The sequence below is a fragment of the Ambystoma mexicanum genome, chromosome 10 (genome assembly GCF_040938575.1).
Source record: "Ambystoma mexicanum isolate Mex_15411 chromosome 10, UKY_AmexF1_1, whole genome shotgun sequence".
Taxonomy (NCBI): domain Eukaryota; kingdom Metazoa; phylum Chordata; class Amphibia; order Caudata; family Ambystomatidae; genus Ambystoma; species Ambystoma mexicanum.
Genome location: NC_090932.1, coordinates 1,190,329,576 through 1,190,352,954, shown reverse-complemented (window position 1 = coordinate 1,190,352,954; position 23,379 = coordinate 1,190,329,576). Strand labels below are relative to the sequence as shown.

The 23,379-nt window shown below is 44.9% G+C and overlaps 1 protein-coding gene across 1 annotated transcript in view; it reads left to right on the top strand.

The window, feature by feature from the left end:
• Positions 1-23,379, top strand: part of SRRM4 (serine/arginine repetitive matrix 4) — a 290,445-nt gene that overhangs the window by 113,322 nt on the left and 153,744 nt on the right. Inside the window, exon 2 of the mRNA XM_069619178.1 lies at positions 22,392-22,538. Within this exon, the coding sequence (XP_069475279.1) occupies positions 22,392-22,538 (147 nt within the window). The remainder of the gene's footprint in view (positions 1-22,391; positions 22,539-23,379) is intronic.

The following is a 23,379-nucleotide window of genomic DNA, read 5'->3' as shown; positions in this document are numbered from 1 at the left end:
CCCACTTCCAGGTCGGGGCAGCTCAGGGATTGTCACATGGAATCAGAGATGTTGCCCCCGTATTTTGACATCTGAGGTCACTGCCAAAGGGGTGAATGGCCTCACTTGCATTAAAAGAAGTTAAAATATTGAGTTAAATCTATATCTTTTTGTTGATTTATACAAGGTTGCCAATTAATTGCTTCTATTTTGTTGGCGGGCCTAGGAAACAGGGGCAGGATCACGTCAGGCGCCCCTGACCACGCTGTAAGGAGTGGTTGAGTACAGGTCCGCCTGGGACCCTAACATGGTGCTAATTCAGTGCAAAAATGTGTTGTGTTTATTGTCTGTATGGGGGGTGGGTGCTGCTATTTGGACAATGTTTCTTTGATGTGACGGGAAGCTCATTTACCCTTGGGGTACATCCTTTGTGTACAACCATGACAACCTTTTCCTTTTAGCCACATCTTTGTACATGGCCAAAATACGAGCAGTCTGGATGTCTGTGCCTTACACCTAGTAGGGGAGAGGCGGCAAGGGTACTTTGCTGGATGAGTCTGTATTCAGTGCTCATCTACAGCTAATCATTCTTTCATATGGCGTTTGCCATTGGTTTGATGTCTCCATTTGTGACACTGGTGTACAAAAGGCACAGTCTGCTCTTTTCGAGACTTGGACTTGTGCTTTCATGTTGAACTGCAAGCAGCAAGTGTCTAACTGTCTGAGCTGGCTGACCAGATGCTTATAGTGTCTGGTTTTAGTTTGGGCTAAGGGACACCTATTAGCCGTAACGATTGCATTACTGCAGATAGGGAGAAATGGCATGTGAGGAGGGACACAAAGCTTGTAGTTGTTTGATTATTTGCCACCCATCGACTGGGAATGGCCATGCTAATCCCTATTAGATGCCCACAATAGCCTAAACTATTGGCAGTGCCAATTCTTGTTTTCTTTTCATAGCTCGTATCGGGCCACTCTAGGTAAGCATCTTTTCTATGCCACCCAGCATGAGTCTGCATAGGTCTGTTTGATCTGATAATGGATACAACACCATCCTTTTTGTCATGATGTAAACTTTGAATCATCTTAAAATGGTGTGATTCAGCCTTTCACCGAATAGGTTCCCAGGCCAAAAGGGCTGCTGCTGCCATGAGTTTGCATTCTGTGATATCCTTTTCTGGTAGGCCGTTGAAGGATTTGGTTATTTGGCTTTGCAGTCCCGGAGCGGCAAGGCATTTGTGTAAAATAACTTTCTAAACGTTGAGCATCAACCACCCTTTCCTCCTCTGAACTCGTGATTGGGGCAGTTTGTGTGCACACACAGGGGCCTGTGTGTATAACTGGAGGTCCAGGGTTCTGTTGGGGGTGGTGGTATATGTCCAATTCTGCATGCTTTCTTTCATGTTACGCCCCACATTTCACTCACATAAAGTAGGCTCTGGAAAAAGATGCTGTTAGACTATTTTATCATCTGTCAGGCTGATGGATGTAAGTGTCCTGATTGTTTGATGATGTTGAATGCATGGGGGCTTTGTAACTTCATTTCTAATTACAAACACCTGAATTCACTTATGCTCAGCCCCAGGACAATGAAGTCGATGGTGTGCTCACATGTTCCTTTTCCGATGTTTATGTTTGGGGGTTTGCCAAAGCGCTCCGTCACTTATGGGCATCAAGGCGCTAGCGGCACAGAAAGGACAACAGGTTCCTTTGCCCGCGGCACACCTAGGCCGCTCATCAACCGGGTGAAGCCCTCTCACAACTTCCCACACTCTTCTGCTCACCCACCCTCCCAATGAAAAGGAACTCATGTAGGTAAAGAGTTCTGTGCCCTGCCGGGTACTGCACCGCCAGGGCCCACTCCTCCAGGAAACCGCACAGCCCATGGGGCAAGCGTTTGTCCAAATAATTCTAAACTTGACAGTGGAAGCCCAGCAAGTTGAAATTGTCTGGGTACCTGGAACGAATGGAAATGCTGACTCTGCATCAGCCTTGGTAAATGAGTGCCGCTCGCTACAGCTCCTTTAACCGCTCACGGCGAACCTCGTTCACCAACCTCTCCCTACGTTAGGTTTGGTGTGAATCTGTCTGAATATCGCTTCCTCTTTTTTGGGTACCAGCCTGACAGATAAATGATAAAATCTTCTGTGGGAATGAAAATTGCAGCGTTGGCCATCTCACTGTACATTTTCCCTCTGAGTGAAGCTTTTAGTGCTGTTGTCTATGTTGAACATGTTCTGTGTTAATGACACTTGCAGTGCTGTGGATGTACTGTGTTGTATCCAGCCTGTGGGAAAGAAGCTTGTAATACAACTTACTGTGATGTACCTGTTTTGTAGGAGTGAGTGATGTTTTCAGTGCTGTTGTCTATGTTATGCTAAGAGTTTTTATACTGCACCAGTCACCACCGCAGCCGTCTCACAGTGCTGAGGCCTCTGTAGGAAGAGGTGTGTTGTTCCCCCAGCGAGGTATCAAGACCTTACTCTGCCAGTGGTCTAAGTGTACGAAAAGAAGTAGTGGAACTATGTTCCCTGCTGGCCTGTCCCTCCTCCCCAAAATCCTCACTGCCACGCCCCCTCCCACACACAAAACAAACCCCCAAACACATGCGTCTGCTGTTTAAGGGAACGTTCGGTGCAGTGCACTGAAGTGCAAGGTTCAACTTCTTCCTTCACTTTTATTTTAAAACAAAACCTTTCCGGAACTGATTCTTTTTAAAATAAAAAAAATAGGAACAGTAAAATAGTAGAGGAGCACCGCTGACAACCACTCCCCCCCCACTTCGACTACTGTAGTCTGTGGAGATATACAAGCCAGCATCATCGGCGAGGAAAGGGGGGGGCGAGCATATTAAAAACTTGCAGCGCTGGTGCCACTGTCATGAATCAGTGTCAGATAATCTCTTAGTGCTGTTTATGCTGTAGCTGATGGTGTGTGCGTGAAACGTGCAATGTCGCTGCCAGTACATTGACGATAAACATAACCTTCTGACGCAGACACAACAGGCAAGACAAACTGTGTTTGTAGCCACAGTAAAAATATATATATTTATTTTTGAAATTTCAAAACAATTTAGAAGCAAAATTGGCTCTTATTTTCCATGCAGCGCTGGCTTTGACTCTGCGCGAGGCAGCTGCCGCTGGAGCGAGTGAATTAAGATGCAGCGTGAAATGCAGATTGAGTCAGTCCTGCCAGAGCCCAATCAGTGAGTTAAAACCCAGCTCGGTCTGCTATTATCGTTTTCAATAACGAGCCGTGGGGCTCCTCTGTGATTATTACAAAGTGCCTTTCAGCGAAGTGGCAGAAAAGCATGCTCGTGGCACGAGAAGGACCGGAATGGCCCATTTCCTGAGATTAGTGACCTTGGAATCTTGACCATTCCAAAGATTGAAAAACACTGGGGATGTTTGTTAATGACCTGCACTCCAAAACTTTTGTTTGTAACACAGCTGGCAAGCGTTTGTATTTGGGTTTTATATAGCTTCAGCCTAGCTCGTAGGCAGCGTGCTGTACATGTCATTGAGGGTAACATGTGAGGCAGGTATGGAGGGGCTACAATATGTGGCATGGGGGTGGAATGCGATGCCGAGTTTAGGTAAATCACCCTATGTCACGTGTAACACCTTAAACTGACCATGTTTCTTTAGACAACAGTACTTTGCATTCCAGGGCTGGTAGTTTCCTATTTTCCATAAGATTTATGGATTTATAACGCCCAGCATACAGAGTGGTGCAGCACCAGGACTGACAGAGGGTATTACACAGGACCAGGGAGCATGCGGCGCGACATTTAGTTCAGAAGAATCTGCATCAGTAATCAGTGTAAATGTGGTAGTCTTTGGAATTGGGCAGGGGCATCCTCAACCTCTTCAGCAGGTTGAGGTGTCGTTGTGCCTTCGTCGGCGGTTGATGGCTGTGGGGGCAGTGGATGAACAGAAATTGGCTGAAACTTAATAGGGATAAGACGGAGGTCGTGGTGAGGGGTTCCCCTCCCATTTCTACTCTTTGAACCCCTTCTTTCTGGCCGACTACACTGGGTAGTTTTCCTTTTCCAGTGACAGTGGTGAAGAACCTGGGGGTTGCCCTTTCTTCCCACTCTTTCCATGACTCCTCAGGTAGGTGCAGTTTGTAAAGCTGGCCATTTTCATCTGAGCCTACTCTGCAGGGTTCTCCATTTTCTACATAGTCACCTTCGTCCTCCAGTAGTGGCTGCTCTTGTGCTTAGCCGACTGGATTATTGCAATGCCTTGTTTCTGGCTCAACCAGTGGGACTGATCCATCGTCTCCAGGTATTGCAAACTTTAGCAGCTCGTTTTGCTATAAATTCTCCTTACGGCACTCATACTTCGCCAGTCCTCCGCTCTCTACACTGGCTCCCAATGGCCAGGCGGATTGAATTCAAATCTCCCTGCTTAGTTCATCAAGCTTTTTATCACCAGGGAGCAGTGTATCTTTGGGACAAATGTGTTTCCTATTGTCCTGGTTGAGATTTTCGCTGTGCCAATGCCTGTTTGGTGGTGATCCCTAGGTTTCCGCCTTTGTCGAGTGGGTGGTCAGGCTTTTTCTATTGTTGCTGATAAACTGTGGAAGCCCTTTGCGCTCAGAGCTACCAGGAACCATTTGGAATTTAGGCGTCTTCTTAAAATGCGTCTCTTCTAGATTGAAGTTGGTGGTCTTCAGGTTGTTTCCTAGTGCCATGATGCCCTCGGGCGAACGAGCGCTTTATACAATTTGATAACATAACATAACATAAAATGAACACCAGAGTATCAGAAGGAGACACCCAAGATATGTGTCATGTGTATAATGGGGCCTAGGGGGGGACCCTGCTATTGGCAGCAAGCTTGACCCTCAGAGTCCAGGGCCGGATCACTGCCCTGGGAAGGCCCCCTTTAAGCACAAAGTGTCCGACAGGGTCCTTGCCAGAGTGAAGAAGCCCATTTCAATCCACATTGGTAATTAAATGGTAGCCATGTGGCTGGGATTTAGAGTTGGATAGGCCAACATTATGAGCACTTCACATAGCGTGATGTTGGACTCAGTCCACAGGTAAGTGCTCACACGCGGTGAGTTATGGTTAAGTATAAGGGAGAGTAGGAGTTTGAAAGAGGAAATCTCAGCTCCCAGAAACAAATATTTAAGCTCATGTTATAAAGTTCCAATGTCACATGATGCAAGAGTAGTATCTGGATCAGAATCATAAAAGGGAAGGAATTTCACTTGGTTTATTGTGTCATTAAATATTAGCAAGAGATGTGCGCCTTGCTGCAGGAGTTGACTATTTGAAAATGAATAGATGAACTCTTAACAGCTGATAAATGCTAAGGACTAACATATACAGTTGCTGTATTATTTCTGATTACATATATGTGCAGCTGATTGATATTGTTATATATATTCTGAAAGAAATATCCATTAGACGATTAGGGTTGCTACTATATTTTTTAAAAATAAAAACTATGTATTACATGGCTGCATATAAATAAAAAAGAAAACAAGCAAAGGAGAGATGTAGAGGAGTGAGCAACAGCACCGTGCATTTAGGGATCAGTAGTTTAATAGTCCCATTGCAAGTATGCTCTGATTGGGCCCAGCATGCAACGGGCTATTAGCTAAACATCTAGGACTGGCTGAAGGCATCACACATAGGGCGCTTGACGACTATGGAGATGGAGGCAGAGGCGGAGCAATGGGAGGTTTGCGAGGCAGAAGGAAAGGGATTCAGCCACTTATATTCCTAGTCTTCCAGGTCTTGTTCATTCCATCAAGAGGCTGCCAGAGGTGTGCAGACCTCCCTTCCAATTACAGCCTGATATTGTTTTGTATATGTTAAAAATGCCAATTCGGGACAGAAATTAACTAGCACCTACAAAGGGAGGTAGTAGTTGCCTTATGATCAACCAAAGTTCCTCCCGTCTTCCTTCAAACACATGCATGTGGGAGCCCAGCAATAAACCATTCACATCCCCCTATAAAATAATATATCAGTGTGTGAGGAAAATCAAAGTCAACCTGCCATCATAGTGGAGCTCCACAACCAGTAACAGGTAAATATGGCAATATACCTGAATCGAGCATGCCAAGCAATGTTCAATAGACCGCCCCCTAATAGGACATAGAACCACGGCAGTCCCAATGCCACAAACTACCCCAGAATACCTTTTCCCACATTCCTCGCCTAGCTTCTCCCTCAGCTGCCTGCGTATCTCCCACTCCACAGGCGGGCGCCTCATAATGATCCGTCTCAGTAGGGGTGGGGTGGGGTGAGCAGCAACAGCACCGTGAGCCAGCACGCCCTAATGCTAGGAGATGTTGGATGTGGAAGGAGCACCAAATGGAGTGGAGGGGCTCCAGCATAGCGGATGGTCAAGCAGGGGGCAAAGACTTATCCTCAGGCTTCTCTGCGTGGGGCGGGGGGGGGTCTCGCTCCTGCTTCACTCCAGGCAGGGGAATGTATTTTCTTGCTGCCTGTACGCAAATATAGGCCAGCATTTCCACTGTAAACCCTTTCCTCTTGACACCGACAATGTATGCAAGCAAGTCAATGCAGAGCACCTTAAGGGTGGCTGGGTCCACAATATATGCCAGGATTGCATTTGAAACACATTGTCCATGTTTCTCTACGACCTCCCATGCTCCTCTCCTATAGCCATCCACTGACTTCATGCAGACTCGCTCTCCATGCAACACAGATCACTCGTCAAATTCATGCTTTGTGTTTTCAAGTCTATCCATGGACAGACCCTCTCACCCCCACCTGGCCAGACTATATCTCCCCTTACTATCCATCTCGCACCCACAGTCCCCAAGCCTAACGTAATCCAACGGTTCCTCTGTGTTCCTCTGTAAATGTGTTCCCCCTTTCCGGTTCCACTTCTTCACCCTCCTTGTACATCACCATTGGGAAGCCCATGACCCAGACACAAAAAAAAAGAACCGGTTTCACTGGCTTCGAAACTGCCCTCAAAGGACTCTTTAGATCCAATGAAAGGTCTTTGGAATTCCACAGGATAGTCATCTCTCCTCTCTAACCACCCCTTCTCTCCTTCACTGCAGTGATATATGGCACTCCAGTGTACATAACGATAGTCACTGGGAATATTATCTGTATCCCTAATTAATGTGCATAGTTGATGTTGTTAGACTGTGATGTCCAGTTTCACTGTTCCTATTTGTGCTTAACCCCCATCACCGAATATTTAGCCCTCCTACCTTCCACTGCACCCTTTTGTAAAACACCTGCCACAGGGTTGCTCCAATCTCTGGTATTATCCTCTGGTCAGCTAGGCCGTCCAAATCCATGCCTTGGGGGCTGTATCCACGTCGCATTTTCTGGATACCCCTCATTAATATTCATGAGACACATTTGCATACAACGATTTTAAATGTATGAACCTTTTTCCCCATGATTATTAATTAGGGATTTCCTGAAAACCCGTCAGGATCCCGGGCTTCGAGGACTGGAGTTGGACAACCCTACGCCTTGTTTCTGGGTCGAACAAAAGCAAAAAAAGACAGGGCGAGACTGATTGTAAAAAAATGAATTCAGGACAGAAACTAACTAGCACTTACGAAAAATCGTAGAGGTTTGAGAACTTCATGCCCTCTATTGTTTGACGCTTGAGGGTTGAGTGGAAGCCCAACATAGCACAAGGAAGAGCGCCTTGCCGAAGCTGGAGCCGCCTTTGCCCATGCAGCTCCCATTCCCTATATATGTTGACAACAAAAATGTATGAGCTTGTTAGTCTGGCACCTCTCACTGGCTCCCACTGAGGATGAACGTAAAAAAAAAAAAAAAATCCCCCCAGGCACTTCAGGAAATTGTTTTAAAAATGGATAATCTGTTTTGTCGAAGTGGAATTGTCACCGCCTTCACGCAGTCTGCGTTCCCTTCCGCTAATATATTTCCACTGAAGCAGACACGACGCAGAGTGCCAGCGGGGGCTGCTACTGGTGGCCCCCCTCGGTAGGAGTCCATCATTGAGATTGAGAGACTTGAACTTCAGAAAGACAAGCTGTCCGGCGGGGAATGAAGAAATCTGGTTGGAAGAAGGGGCGCAGAAGAAGCCGAGGACAAGCTCTCGTAGGCAGCGAGCCCTCACTACCGCTTGTGCCAGGCAGTGTACGGAGCGCAGCAGGGTGCGCAATGCTCAGCAAATTGTCTGCTTGGCTATTGTCCGCCTCGCAAATGCACCTCACAGGCTTACTAATATCCAGTGGAGGCGCAGGGGGAGCGATTTACGCTAAGCAGGAGACTCGCTCTCATCCACAAGGACACACGAGACCGCCTCCTCTCTGTCTAAGCTCGGGCAAGGCCCTGCTTTTCTACAGTTGGTGATGGGGCAGGGTGGCCAATACACTTGCATCAAATTGTATATCAAAAGGTGGTGCATTCCTTTAAAGTTAGAAAATTCAATGAGCAACATTTCTTGTATTCTTTGATTGATCCCCAACTTTACACTCGCGCTTAGATCCACGTACTTGGACTGCAAGGACCCCCTAGCCCACAGGGATCCGCCTTCAAGGATAGGGGACTGGGCGTCTCCCTCTTATCTAGTTGAACATCAAGTTTACAATTCTCCTTACAAGGAAAATCCTTTGATTGCTGGGACTACATTGTGATCGCAGTGCCAGTCACAAAATGCTAACTGTTCCTGAGCAAAATTAGCAGGACTCGGGGACGGGGCATAGAAGGTTCACATCACCACCCCCAGAGTTAAGACATATCTTTAAGGATCTATGTTAAAAAAACAGATTCCGAAAAGCTCGAGTTCAAAATTGCGAAGCCGACTTGGTCGTATTTTGAACCTCGAGCTTTTGGGAATCTATTCATTTGTCCACCGTTTTCCCTTTAATGTATGTGGGAGTCACCCCCGCAACCCCCAAAGCCCATAATGAAAATTTAGGGGAGTTAGGGGAAAGGGAGACACCCCTGCTCACCTAGTTCGTCCTTTTGGGATTCGTCGTTTTCAACCATGCAGAAAACACGCATTCAGCATTTTTTTGATCTCGTTATTTTGGGGCAATACCATCTTTAAAACTAAGGACTACATTTTCAGCTTTATAAGGGATGCGTGTGTGCGTGTGCACGTGCGTGGGTGCGCGTTCCCCCAAAGGACAATTACACACCGAAGCAATTTATATCATGCACATTGTAGCTCACTGAAATCAGAATTGCAGGACTTCCGGACTGAATCTGGACTTCGGCCCCATGGATCATTAGGATAACACTTGATGACCGGTCCCAGGAATGTCCTGTTTTACGGGTTCATTTCAGAGAGACAAGCAGCCCAGGAATTTCATGGCAAACTACTTCACATTCCCACAGTATATGTTCTGTTATTCTTGCTCACCTAGGTGAGGGAGCTGCGGTTCATCTCACGGAGACAGGCTGGCCATTGCCCAGAGCAGAACGGTCGATTCCGTGCCACCACAGGCACTTGTCACTTTGGCATGAACATAACAGCTCTCTGACTCCCATTCTCAGCTGCACATACCCCCACTGCTCACTACTTCTTCCTCCAAACCGCCACCCTACTCCCTCGTCCTCCTGTAACTGCAAGGGCCAGATCCTACAGTGTGAGCAGCCCTGGGCAAAGCCTTTGCCAGTCACAAACTAGAGGACAGCGCCTGCCAGCAGCCACTATTATCTACATCCACCCAAGTTGGCAGCTTTTTTAAAATAGCAAATTAAGTTAATACATTTTTTCTGAAAAGATGTCTCTATTTTTTTTATTGTCTCTTAGCCAAAATTTGACTTTTCACAAACAATAAACAGATAATACGTAATTTATACAAATAAAATGCATTTAAATCCACTCAGCACCAAACATAAAAAAGAAAAGAAAAAGAAAAGATGGAAACTACCCATTACATCCAATATACTTTTCTCATTCTTTACTCAGTTCCCTTTAAATCGACAACATTAGTAATCCAAGATGTCTCTATTAACCGTGGGTGTATAATACAGCTACAGTATTACATGTGTTAATTATGTGTATACATGGGGCCAGTAAGATGTATTACCACCTCTCTGTAATCTATGCCCTGCTCTCATCCCAATTCTACCTCAAAGTGGGGTACCCAGAAAGTGCTGCATGCGGTATATATGAGTTATGTGCACCTTTCAGAACTGTCTTTTGCCCCAGGCAATGCATATCTCTTCAGATGCCAACTCCTAATTAGGTGGTATTTTGAAAACGGGAGATATTCAAAATACCATTTGCTCCTTCACAATTTGGATATTAATTACGCTGTGATGCCATTTATTGTTATCACCGCTCACTCCCATGGATTAACTGCAGGAATATGAGTGGTGGTAAAACAGCGCTAATCCAAATTTTTGGATTCCAAAGGATTCCATGGGGATTTTTGCAGATTTACCGTGAGCAGTAATTCTGCTGCGGTAAATCTAATGACTTTTGAAGATGAAGTGGATGATTTACCTCCAGCGGCATACTAGAGGTAAATCCCCTACTTCACCTCCAAAGGCAGTATTTGGTGGTGGAGTAAAACTGATAATTCTGTTTCTGACAAAAAAGCGTTGGTAGCAGAATGTACTGTACCACCAAACTCATAATGAGGCCCTATGTTTTATCGTACCGCCATATAGCCAGAATGAGGCCCATATGAGGTGAAGATGCACCTGGAGTGTCTCTGCAATCCATTTAGATGGAGTACCGTAAAAAGTAGAGGAGCCAATGGTGTAAGTGGAGCTGTACGTATAGAGTTCCCTTAGCGCATAGCACAGAGTGGTAGACCTTCGACGGGACGTGGGGATGGAGACGGTGTGTGTGATCGGTGCTCTCCCAATGCATGGGTTAGGGTGCTAGAAATGGGCAGTGTATCACCACTCCAGGTAATGAGAAAAGAGTACTAAGAGTGAAGTAAGGGTGTGATTGCGGAATCTCCTGGTATATAGAGAGGAAGAAGTGCATGGGGTGTCTTGCCAATGTCAATATACTGAATGAGAACCAAAGTTAAAAGGGGTGGATGGATGAATGAATACAGCTACGGCCACTATGGCATCCCGGCACAGAGGGCAGCGGTCCTTTGGGGTAGAAACAGGAAGGAGACCAATCTGAAAAGCAAAGTTTTGAAGAAGGTATGGGTTGACTCATAGTCAAGAATGGTGCCAGCGAAAGAGGTATCAGGGATGGAGAAGGGATGTCCTTTGAGCGACCCCAGCACAGTTGTGGCAAATACATTGTGTTGCGCAGAGAGTGGAAGAAGATTGAAGTGGTGTGAATGGCGAGTCAGAGCATATTGGAGACAGTTGTGGAAGTGGAGTTGGTATGTTGGAATTGTTGATGTTCTGCAGAGAGCGTGACACGGACGGAGAAGGCCTATCACTGAAGTGGCTCACAGCACAGCAAAAGTGCTGTAAATAGAGGGAGTGGTCCATTGAAAGGAGGGTGTGATTGGTAAGTCTCCTGGCATTTAGGAGAGGAAGGTGGAAGCAGAGAGGGTTTCTGGAGCGAATCCATGTGTGTCAGGCAGAGAAATCCCAAAAAAGACAGTGAGAGATAATCAAAGGGCTCAGTTCCTCTTAAATCCATGTTATTGGTGTATGTAAGGCATTGCTACTGCTGAAGATGGCGCCAATGCCTGTACAGTGTCAGCAGCATCCTCATGAAAGCATGCAGACATCAGAAACTGAGAGCAGGTAGGTGAATCATAAATATGCAACAGAAGCCCATCAGACCTGGAGGGCCTGAAGGGACCTACATCTGGGGACAGAGTTGCTAAGGCTTGCTGAAGTTGGGTGAAGCGCACGTCGCTGGAAAAGCCACATTCTTCAAGTTCATATCGGACTGTGGTGGTCCTGTGCCTGTTTGCTGTAGCGACTGCCAGAGCCAACCCTATGGTGTGTTGCAAAAAATGAAAAGGGTTGATGGAGGCCAGACCCAGAGCAGGTGTGAGGCTCTTCAAAGAAAGCCATGGATGCTTTATTTACATTTGTATTAGCCACCACCCATCTTCATCCTCTCCTGCTCAGACCCCCAAGTGACACTCCCAGAGCTTTCACCCACAGCCTTCAGCAACATTCCCCTTGGCTGTCAGTCACAGCAATGCACCAACATTCTACCTGCACACATGGATGGCCAGTAAGACAAAGACATGAATCCAGACAAAGGTGCCAGAAGAAGTGGGAGGTCTGCATGAAGATTATCACTGCCGTCCAACTATATTAAGAGGAGGGCGTGGACGAGGGACCTATGGCCAAACGTGGTGCGTGGTGACAAGCCATCTCAGCTTTAGATGATCGAATCACAGAGACCCATTCACACACGGCTAATCTCTGAAATTCTGATCTTTCAAGAGTCGGCCCAAGTGATTTGGCCTACTCCCATCATCTCCATGAATGAACTAGGTATCCTCCAGCCCACCTTTCTGACGGTTCATGCCATGGCCATGTCTTTCTAAAAGTGGCCTTTAGAAGAAGCTGTACAGCATTCTGCAACCTTGAATAGGCAGTAACTCACAGCTAGCTAACGCCCCCCATCCTATGCACTTGTTCCTGAAGAAATATAGGCATTTATCGGCATAGCCAGTTACAATCGCAAGGAAAACCATGCCTTTTGGTGCTGAACCCAGTGCATTTACAGTTAATTCCAGAATATTCTACAGGAAAGATCCTTGGTGCTTGGATGATCCCCTGTGCAGGACCCTACCCCTCATCTCTTACGATAGAGGAATGCACGCCACGAGAAAGACGAAGTTGCAAACAAACAACCTATCACGCCCTATGCAACCATGTGTGTCTGAGCACCCAGGCTGGATACTGTCTCTGTGTTACTGTTTCTGTCACAAAGCAGAAGGTCTAGGGGGCACCCATGTTATGAAAGCAGGGTCGCAAATGCCAGACCTGGGTAACATCTGCTCCTGAAGTCTGATCAATGACATGAAGAGGCCGTGTCCAGGGCTTTAAGTGGGCCAGAGCTCAGCCCCGGCAGTCTCCAAATATTGCCCCTGAGCCGGGTTCTGCAGAACCCTTCGAACTGACTTTCCCAACCAGACCTGTTCCTTGTAGTAATGTAAATACAAAGTTGAGTAACAATACTTCTCTTTGCCATTATATCTCATTATCGGTCATGTTTATAATTAGAACATCAGTTCAATGCATTTTGAATTAGGTTGTTTTCAAACAGGTTTGATGATTGAAATACATGATATTAAAGTATTGTCAGTACAATGATGTTAATTAGTACATACGAATCACAGATTTCTTTCAAAGGAGCTATGGGATATCATTGTACAGGGACCTCGCTTTATTTGAAGTTCTTATATATATATATTTATATATATATATCAAAGTAGAATGTACTCCCTTTCATTGCACGTAGGCACGTATGAACATTTGATTGAGTGTTTAGGACACTCTTAATTAAGTAGGCCCCACCTCTTTTAATGGCTTTGTGAACTGAGGGTGTGCCGGACCTTTTTTTAAGGCCACACCACCAAAGAACTGCATTACGGCTCGCTAGAGTTCCCCCTCGATTTCTTATCCCACTTAAAGCACTGGGCAAGTCTATCAATCTTCCACCTGCGACGGACTTCAACAGGGCATCACCCAGTGTAGCTCACTTCATCACCACTTAGAAAGATCAAAGCAGGGTGCATCGAAAACCCAGAAAACATGCACAATAATATATTCCACAATCTGATTTCTCTCCATGAGACGGAACCGAAGTACACCCGTACTGATTCCCAGAACCGCAGCAGCCCGGATTCCCGTACACTCATTTCCAGATGACGTCTCCCAGAGGGGTCCACGGTAGCTCTCACACTCCCACACTTGAGAGGGAATCGGGTCCAGATTACGCATTCCTATTCCAAGGAAAGATCAGTTACAAATGAGTGCTTTCAAGAAGGAATCTATTAGACGTACTCACACATTCGAGCAGAGTCCTGACCTGAATGAACGACCGAATAGTAAGAGCCAGTCTGACTTCTAAAGCGGCAAATATGCAAATAAGATGCATTGACTCTTATGTATGCAAATGTTGCTCATACATATTCATTGAGAATATCCTGGAAAGCTACGTTGGATTTTACTACAAGTGGGCAGACAATCACATAAATATTTCAGAGGATATCATTTGGAAATTAGTGTCTCCTAACATCAGGAGGAATTGGTTACTGATTGCCAATGCCTGCCTTGGTGAGAGGACAGGTTATCAATGTCTTTGACCAGAGCTCAGGTTGAAAAGACTAACGGAAGCCTTGTGGAATGGGTAAACTTCCTAATTCTGATTCCCCACTCATCCAATAATCTAGAAGACATGGTGTTGTACATTGCCCACCACAAGTGAAGCACATAATCCAGGAACAGTCAAGTGCAGGGAAGTTGGGGGGTTGAGGGGGTGTAAGGGCAGAAAACTAATAGATGCAGTGCAAGGCACACATATGAATAAATGCAGAAGGGTTACAGTCAACATGGTGAGGAGTCAAGTGAGTCTGGAAAGCTCTTGGAATCAACAACGTCTATATCATCAAAGTTATCATCAATGTCAGGAATCAAACAGAAGCTTAAAGAGGAGTGCTTTCAGTTCTTGCGTGCACTAGAGATGATTATCCAGTGCTCGCAAGTGGATAGGCTACAGACTTCCGCCGCCTGCCGTCAAACCTCTTTTTCCTGCAAGGGGTCAGTGAGAGGATGAATGGGATTGCTGACATAAGGCTCTGGAGTGGCAGATCTTGATGATTTTATGCTGCAAAAACATTGCTCCAACTCCCTGGTAAGCTCAATGGACAGTGCAAAGTATTGTTAAGGGGAGTCGTCGATTCACAAAAAGCCAAAGTAAGGACCGAGGGACTGGTGCGATATGCTGTCTAGGTGGCGGCTCAGGATCAGCCTAGCAGCATTGTTTTGATTTAATTCTAAACCAATGCATCAAGCCTAAAATGAGCTGCACAGGCAAGCCACTGCAATCATCAATGCGAAAGTGCCCCATGGCCCTTGTCACCTTCACTTTATGGGAAATATTTATAAGACATTGAATGCATTTCATCATGAGGATGTACAATTGTCCAATAAATACATTTCCGTGCAATGCCTTGTTTTTGACGAGCAAAGGAGAGCAACCATCGAAGGCAAAACCCAAGTTTTGTGTAACACCTACTAGGGAAGAAACAGCACTTGTGGTTGTAGGCCAGGTGAGTGGCAAACCAAAGGAATTTGAGGACCGAAATAAATTGTCAGATTTCGAAGGGTAAAATCACAGACTGCCGTCAATCTCGCAGTCATTGATACTGGTCAAGCAGAGAGAGGAAGAAGGCGCACTTTGAGTTGGGTTACCCAGATTGAAGGAAATCTTGTCATCGTTAGCATATGTCTGGAATGAAATGGGAAGAGAGCCACAGATTCTATGAGACTTGAAGTAGGCATTAAAAAGCCATGATGAGGGGACAGGGCCCTGGGAAAAACCCCTTATCAGGAAATATAACCTTGAGAGAAAGGGGTCTGTCATGACTAGCCACACCCCCTAACTCAGCGGAAAGCAAGAATCCACTCAAGGGCCCAAGCTTTGATGACAGGGGAGTGTTTGAGGCGCCTTAGTAAGGTGAGGCGGTTTACAGTATAAGGCACTGCTGACAAGTCAAGGAGGCTGCGGACCACAGGTGTACCCTTGTCAAGTAAGTGCAGAAGCTTGTCACTCAAGCAGAGTAAGGAGGATTCGGTCTCTCTGACCACTGGAAGCTTTATTGATGGCCATGCAATACATTGTTTCAGTGCAGCATTACCATAGTTGAGTGTGGTATTGTATAATTTTGCAAAAGAAGGGCAGTGTTGGCAATCGACCAATACTTGGCCAAGATGTCTGGATCCTCTGATAGTTTCTTCAGGAGAGGAGTGATGCAAGTTTTCTTTAAGGCCTGGGAAAATCATCCAGAGCTGAGAGTGCTGCTAATATAGCCATGGTCTCAATATTCCATTTATTTGACCCATGTTCGTCCTCAGTAGAGGGGCTCCCACACCCTTAATTCCCTTTAATAGTGGTTGGTCAAGGGAAACTCTGTTAGATATGCCCTCATATTCTCCACTGTTTACAGTTTTGATGATTCCTGAATGCCCCGCAGAGTTGATGGAAGTAAAACCTCAGACAGGCGTAGACATGAGGCGCAACGGGCTGGTAGAATAAGGATGGTTAGCAATACTCGCTAGGATTGAAATCACCTTCTCCTCAAAGAAGGTGGGCAGGTTAGCAGCCATATCGTGGGAAGCAGTTGGTGCTGTTTAGCATTTAACTGGAGGAAGGAGCATTTCTTTGAAGATTTTGACCACATCAGCACACGTTAGTTACATGAAGCCCTACAGATGAGTGGTGTATCAGCCACTTTTACTCCCTAAAAATAGATAAATACTCACAAAAAATAAAAATAAGGAGTAAAAGTACTCCCAACAAAAATCGGAAGCAAACACATAAGACCTTGGGATCCTGCTTTCACCCACACAGGTCCCTAGATATGTTTGGAACAGTAGGGCATGAAGTAACACAGGAAGAAACTGCTGTTACTGCCTTATCAGAAGAAGTAAACATGTATCTTTTAATGTCTGTGAATAACTAGGTGCAAAGGATTAATGATTACAAAAACATTCCTTTTTTACAGTTAACACATATTTTTACTTGCTTATAAAATACTCCCGTTGGGAATTGGACTTACATTTTTACTCCTTAAAAAATTCATTTACTCCCAACTTTAAAAAATAGGGAGTAAAATACTCCCACTTGAAAATCTTATCTGGAGCACTGGGTACATGAGTGATGCAATTATGTAAGCACGTTTTCTTTATTAGGATTCTGTTACAGCATCCTCAGTCATGCCCTAATCATTTTAAATGGTTTTCTTGGAAGCAAGTCCTCCACCATGTACATGCAGGAGCTTGTGTTTTACTCTTCATACGTGCGCCCTCTGTGTCCCACCACCAGTTAATTTTGTTTGCTGTTGTTTCTTCTTGGAGATGGCAGGGGCTAGGAGGTCCAGGATCCTCGTAGTGCCCTTGTATAGACAGGACAGCACACCATGTGGGAGTCTGAAGAGACAAGAGTAGACACAACAGTACTTTTCAAGTTTACAGCGAAGCGAGTGGTACTTGCACCTTTCAGGGACCTGATTTGTATGATTCAATTTGCAAGTACCTGGCAAGCGACAGGGGATTTCCTAGCTTTAGGGAGCTGATGGTGAGGACGGACTTGATGGTCCAAGCAAGGCAAAGAGTTGACACACATGTTGTCCAAGGAGAGGTCACTCTAGGTAAGGCAGGCGTCCAGAAGTGACAGCATGGGTGAGAAGGGTCTGGGTAACAACCAGCGATTCACTTGTTTGGTTTCTTCTAAGCAGGTTTTGAGACAGAATCAAAATGAAATACAACAGTGAAGCCTTTTTCAAAGGTTTGGCAAGTGCACACCAATGGATCTGAGTTGCACTAAGTCTCTGCAGTATAATCTCGCACATGGCAAGAGAGAATTACGTTTCAATGAACATAGGACAAGGTCACAATGTGCTATTCAAAGGCAAGGAAAGACAGACGAAAAATAGTTTTGAGTGTACAGGGTTCAAGTCCAGAATGTGCTTTCCAAAGCAAGGAAACACAGGCAAGAATGACTTTTAATTGCACGCGGGACACCGTCAGAATATACTTTCAAATGTATCGAAACATAGGCAAAATTAACAGAAGCAAGTTTAAGCAGAAAAGATGCAAGTACAAAGAGATGTAACTAGTAGATGGGAACTCTGACAATACACGTGACTGATAGGGGAGGGTACCACCCACCCACATGTAGTTCACTGAGGCAGAGCTGTGAGAACTGAACTGTGTGAAGCCGAGGTTTGTACCCACGGGCCCAACAGGGCCAAACCAACCCTTCCTTTACCAGAGCAGCTCTGACGTAATTGACGTCCAACATGAAGGTGCTGAAGGAGAGAGCTCTGTGGCGGTGGTCACATGTTTATCTGGGCCAATCCGATGCCTGCCCGAGTTAGCTATGGTTGTGCAACAAACAGAGTGAGGCGGGAAGATGGAGGGCTCTTTGGCCCCTCACAGCAGCCGGTGTAAATGGTCGCATATGGACGACAAGGTCGCGCATTGTACACATAATTCCTGGCGGATACATTTCAGAACTGCAGTACCGTTGGCAACCCCGCGAGACTGCAACAGCTACTTTAGATGACAAAGTTGCATTTCTCGAAGGTTAAATTGATGTTTTTTTCCCCTCTGGAGTCTAATTTCAGCTCGGTACACTGTCATTTGGTAACTGAAGCATTTCTCGTTCCATTTGCATTTCCAATGGCAATTTAGAACATAATTCAAGCTGGGTTGTGGGCACCATTGGCAACACTTAAGGTAGACTGAAAGGGACGGCATGTTGCAAGGTCTGCCCCAAGGGGTTCCGCCACCCACACAGTCAGACTTGCAGGCACGAGTCGTACAGTAGATCGGGTGCAATACTTTCCCAATGCCTATGCAGCACCTACGTTGCTCACCCCACAACTCCCAAACCCACTGCTAAAGTCAGCCTCTATGATGACGCAGAATAGAAAAAAACATAAAACGAGCCTTTGTACTGCTCAGTCCTGGTGTAGACTTTACTTGTTACCGTTGTACTTCTGGCAATTTCCTTCACAAAGACACCGAAAACTAACGTGCTATTAAACTGTGGTCCGTTGTAGGAATGGTTGGTCTTTGACGTTTTTACTGGGATTGTCTTGTTATTTTTTGTGGTTAGAACAGCGCTCTGAGGGCTACCAGTAGGCCTGGACCACATTATCACTTGTCATTACTATTCTCAGAAATGTAAGTTTTATCCTACATTTCTGCCTTTAGAAAAAAAGGTATTTTCTGTCTTTTTTGCCAAAAGTGAATTATTTTCAGGTAAAATAATCGATATACTGAATATATATATTTTAAACCATAACACTCATTTAAAATGTTTCAAACTGCAAATGGTAAAATGTTTTTAAATAACTGGATCTGTATGCGATTTGTTTCTCATGGGGATCAGACATAGCATAACGGACTCGCTCCCACCTACTCCTCCTGCTGTTGAATATTCCAAGCCTACTCTTGAGGGCACAGTCAGCACGATAGCTCCATTTGTATAGATAAACAAATAACACAAAACTGCACAATGTGATAGAGGACACCACTATCCCATTTAACATGCATACATATACATGGATAGAAGAAAGCCCTACACTGTTCATATCCATACAGAAAGGTAAAAGGTGTCTCAGGAGGATAGCTCAGGGGCAACGTGCTCGCATTGGAAGCAAGATGACACAGAGCACCACAGGTTTGATCCCCGGGTCTGCGCTTAGAAACATCTGGGTATAAGCGCTTCATAAATAACCTATCATATCATGTCATCAGCGTAGAATAAGAAATCTAGCCCCATTCAGCAAACATACATAATGATGGCATAAGGCAGGTGTGGGGGCTAAACTTTCCTAAATACACTCACAATGAAAAGATGTAGAATGGAATGTCTTCCACATTTAAAATACATGACCAATGATGGTAGAAGACCCCAGTCCCTTTTAGCATGAGTACACAATGATGGTAAAATATGACCACAGGCCCACGCGGCATGCAAACCATGATGGTAGAAGGCCTCATTCCCAATAAGCAGACAATGGTAGAAGAGGACTCCAGTCCCATTCATCATACAGATACAATGGTGGTTGAAGAGGTCCCGAATCCCATTGGGCATCAATGGACACTGTTATTATTAGCCAAAGTTCCATTTATCATACATACACACAGGTCTAGCCCAAGGATTCGCGGGGCCCTGGGCAGGAAAATATGCATGGGCCCCCTTATTTTCATAAATAGTGATATTACAGAAAATGATATTATAAAATGAGTCTTCAATATGCAAAGTTATCATGGGAAGCTGCATTAAAAAAAAAAAAAAACGTTACCATGAGTAAGGCAGGAGGCAAATAAAATGTGACATCCAGTAATTAATTGTCACTGTTAATATTTGTTAAGTGGAGAAGCCGGGATTTGAGAGCAGTCTGCAGTTCAGGAACTTGAACTCTCTTCCCAGATGTAAGGTAGAAACATTGTTTGCAAGAGGACTTTTTGAACTCTTTGACTGAAAAAAAAACCATCTGACTGTGGAAAGCATTTTCACAATATGCTGATTGTGTTTTGCTAACTGAAGTCAACTGCTGTGTTTGCAGTTTCCAGATTGTATTTATTGTATTGTGTATGTATTTGGCCACATTGTCCAAACCAGTAATATGCTTTTATTTCAGAAGCTACAGATTATTATTTTGGCTATCAAAAGAAATACATTCCAAGTAGGTTCCAAAGATGTCAGGGCAGGGATTGGCCCTGGGGCAGACAGGGCGGGCTGTGCCTACTACAGGAGTGTCTCATAATGCAATGGAACGTATTTATCTGGGCGGTCTTGAGGCAGTGAAGCAAGCAATTGTGCAGGTATTTCTAATGATAACAAATTTAGCAGGGCTTAAGTCCTAAAATAAAAAGCGGGGGAGCTCAATAATATGTGCATAGGTGCTAAGTGCATGGGGACAGTGCGCGTAGTTGCACTCATTCTCATTACTGGTTATATCAGGGTTCCTGTCTCATCTCCTGCTAGGCTATGGCTTTGTGATGGGCATCTTGCCAAATTAACAAGTGCTGCTCACATCAAAATGGGAAGGAAGCCTCATCAATTGACCACCTGACACTTGATTGGAGGGGGTTGGCAAACCTGTGTTGGGGAGGCAGGGTTGCGGGGGGGGGGAAATGGGATCCTACAGCAGAATGCAGCAAAGACACTTCAGCACTTTAGGTGACTGTTGCTGAGATGTTAAATGTTTAGAGAGATGGGTGCTGCTCCCTCGTGTCACTCAGTGTGGGAATCTCTGCACCATGGCGAAAATAAAAAGCTGGCACTCATGAATATGTTCAGCAATTATTGTGCATGCATTTTACTGTTCTGCATCAGAAGAGAAGACATGTATATGCTTGATTTCTGCCAGGACCAACTATTTCTTTTATCGTTATGAAGTCAATAAAATAAATACCATTTAGTTGGGTAATAACATGTGCTATTAAAAACAACTGTGACAGTACTGATACTCACCGTACTGCATGCAGTGAATGCCACTCCCTTTCCTGCGACACTTACTTCTGGTAATTGTGAATGTTTGAGTCATTCACACTGCAATAGGTGCATCTGGCCTCAAAAGAAGCCCACCACATCAATTTAGCAATCTAATCTTCCAAAACAAAAGAAAATGTAATCACAACATGAAGCTGCTTTCCTTATTTTTGTAGCACTTCAAGTTTTTCATCACATCACACACAAGTTGCATACTGTGTGAGAGAAAGCCTCAAGCAGGCACCTTTATCACACCGCTTCTTTTGTTGTGTGTCCTGAAAGACCAGTCATAAAACTCAATTATTATTCACGCTCACATTACTTTGTTCTATGACAATGGAAGTGGGCTTTTGGTTGAGTTGTATCTTTTAACTAGCTAAAATTATTCAATGGCCAAGAATAATTTTAACTTTGGCATGGTCCGTGGAAGCATGTCAAAGAAATCACCCCAATAAAATAACAAAATACTTTCGTTTCAGAGGTCCCTGCCCTGAGCCCCTGTGTATAATGTGGAGGCCCAGCCTGGCAAGAATTCCAGGTTATAGCACTGTATTCATTGAAACGTATGCACCGGCTGAGTGCATGGCTTTAAAACAATCAGAGTGGGCATTCAATAAACCCATAGCTATTCTGGCTCCAATAGCAGGATCGCTCAACTTCTGTTTTGGAATCCTTCACAACAATGAGTTGGCGTTTGGCTGATGAGCACAGAATATTGGTACCAGCAGTGTAGCTCAGTGGCAATGGGCTCGACGCAGTGCAACACAGGTTCGAATCCCAGGTCCGCACTTATAACTGGGCATAATGGAAGCAAGGATGCATCTTCCAGCACTAATGTGATGCCGTCTTGGAAAGTCAGAGACCAAAGCATCTTGCAATGTAACCAAACTATAATGTTGGCGGTGGGGCTCGAACGCAGTGCTGTGAATATAGGAATAATCCTCCTTTAGGACTGGCTGATGCTTCCTTCCTAATTCTCTTCCAGCACTAATGTGATGCCGTCTTGACCAAAGCATCTTGCAATGTAACCAAACTATAATGTTGGCGGTGGGGCTCGAACGCAGTGCTGTGAATATAGGAATAATCCTCCTTTACGACTGGCTGATGCTTCCTTCCTAATTCTCTTCCAGCACTAATGTGATGCCGTCTTGACCAAAGCATCTTGCAATGTAACCAAACTATAATGTTGGCGGTGGGGCTCGAACGCAGTGCTGTGAATATAGGAATAATCCTCCTTTACGACTGGCTGATGCTTCCTTCCTAATTCTTTCTTTTTTTTGTGATCTCTTGCAGTGGTGATCTCTCCAGCTGCTTACTGTACCCAGCAAGGGATAAGACACCACTAACAGCTGGTGCCACCGGGGCCCTGAAGACCTCCGAAACCAATGGCTGTTTGAAGGAAAGTGACAGGACACAACTCAACCACCACAGGACACGCAGGTGAGAACATCCACACCTCGATTTGATCAACCTGGTTTTCACTTAGAAAGCCGGTCCTAAGTGAAAGATAAGATGCAGATCTGTAACATATCCTTATTAAGCATGTTGGTCACTAGAATGGTTGGGTGTTAAATTAGTTCTCAATGAAGGCTTTTAATTGGGTGCATTGGTCCAGAGCAGCCTGCTCAGTGTAGTGTGGGTGTAGTTCTATGTGAGGTAGTGGCAGAAAAGGATAGCTTGGGTTTATCTCAAGATAAACTGGAGATGGCCCATGATATGGAGGACTTGGCTTAGGACAGATTAAGGATAGTTTGGGATAGGGAAGGGATTGGGTTTAGATCGGGCCGAACACTCAGTGGATCATGGCTGCTGAGGCTGCTGAACTGTATCCTATTGGCGTCAGTAGTTTTGAAGCCCCTAACCCACGAGCACTAGGGACTAATACAATGAAAAGTGAAAAAAGTGTGTCAAGGGGGATAGATGAATTGTATATTATATAGATCATTATTTTCACGTTAAGACAATGAGGCCCTGGTTCATGGAATTATTTGCCTGTAAAACAGCGATTTGCGTGCCATTTTCCCCTTTTTACACGCAAATAATGAATCCATGAATCAGGGCCCAAATGTCTCTCTTTTAGTAGAGACAGCTAGTTCAAAAAATTCGAATTAATTTAAATTGTATTAAATATATTTGCAGCAAAAACTACATTCTTAAGCAATTTAAAAATCTTATTTGAAAATGAGTACAAATACAAGTTCATAAATGGACTTCAGTGAAGGACACGCATAGTGCCTACAAATTGAGGGGCTGAAGGCAGACCTGTTTGAGAATGTTTTAT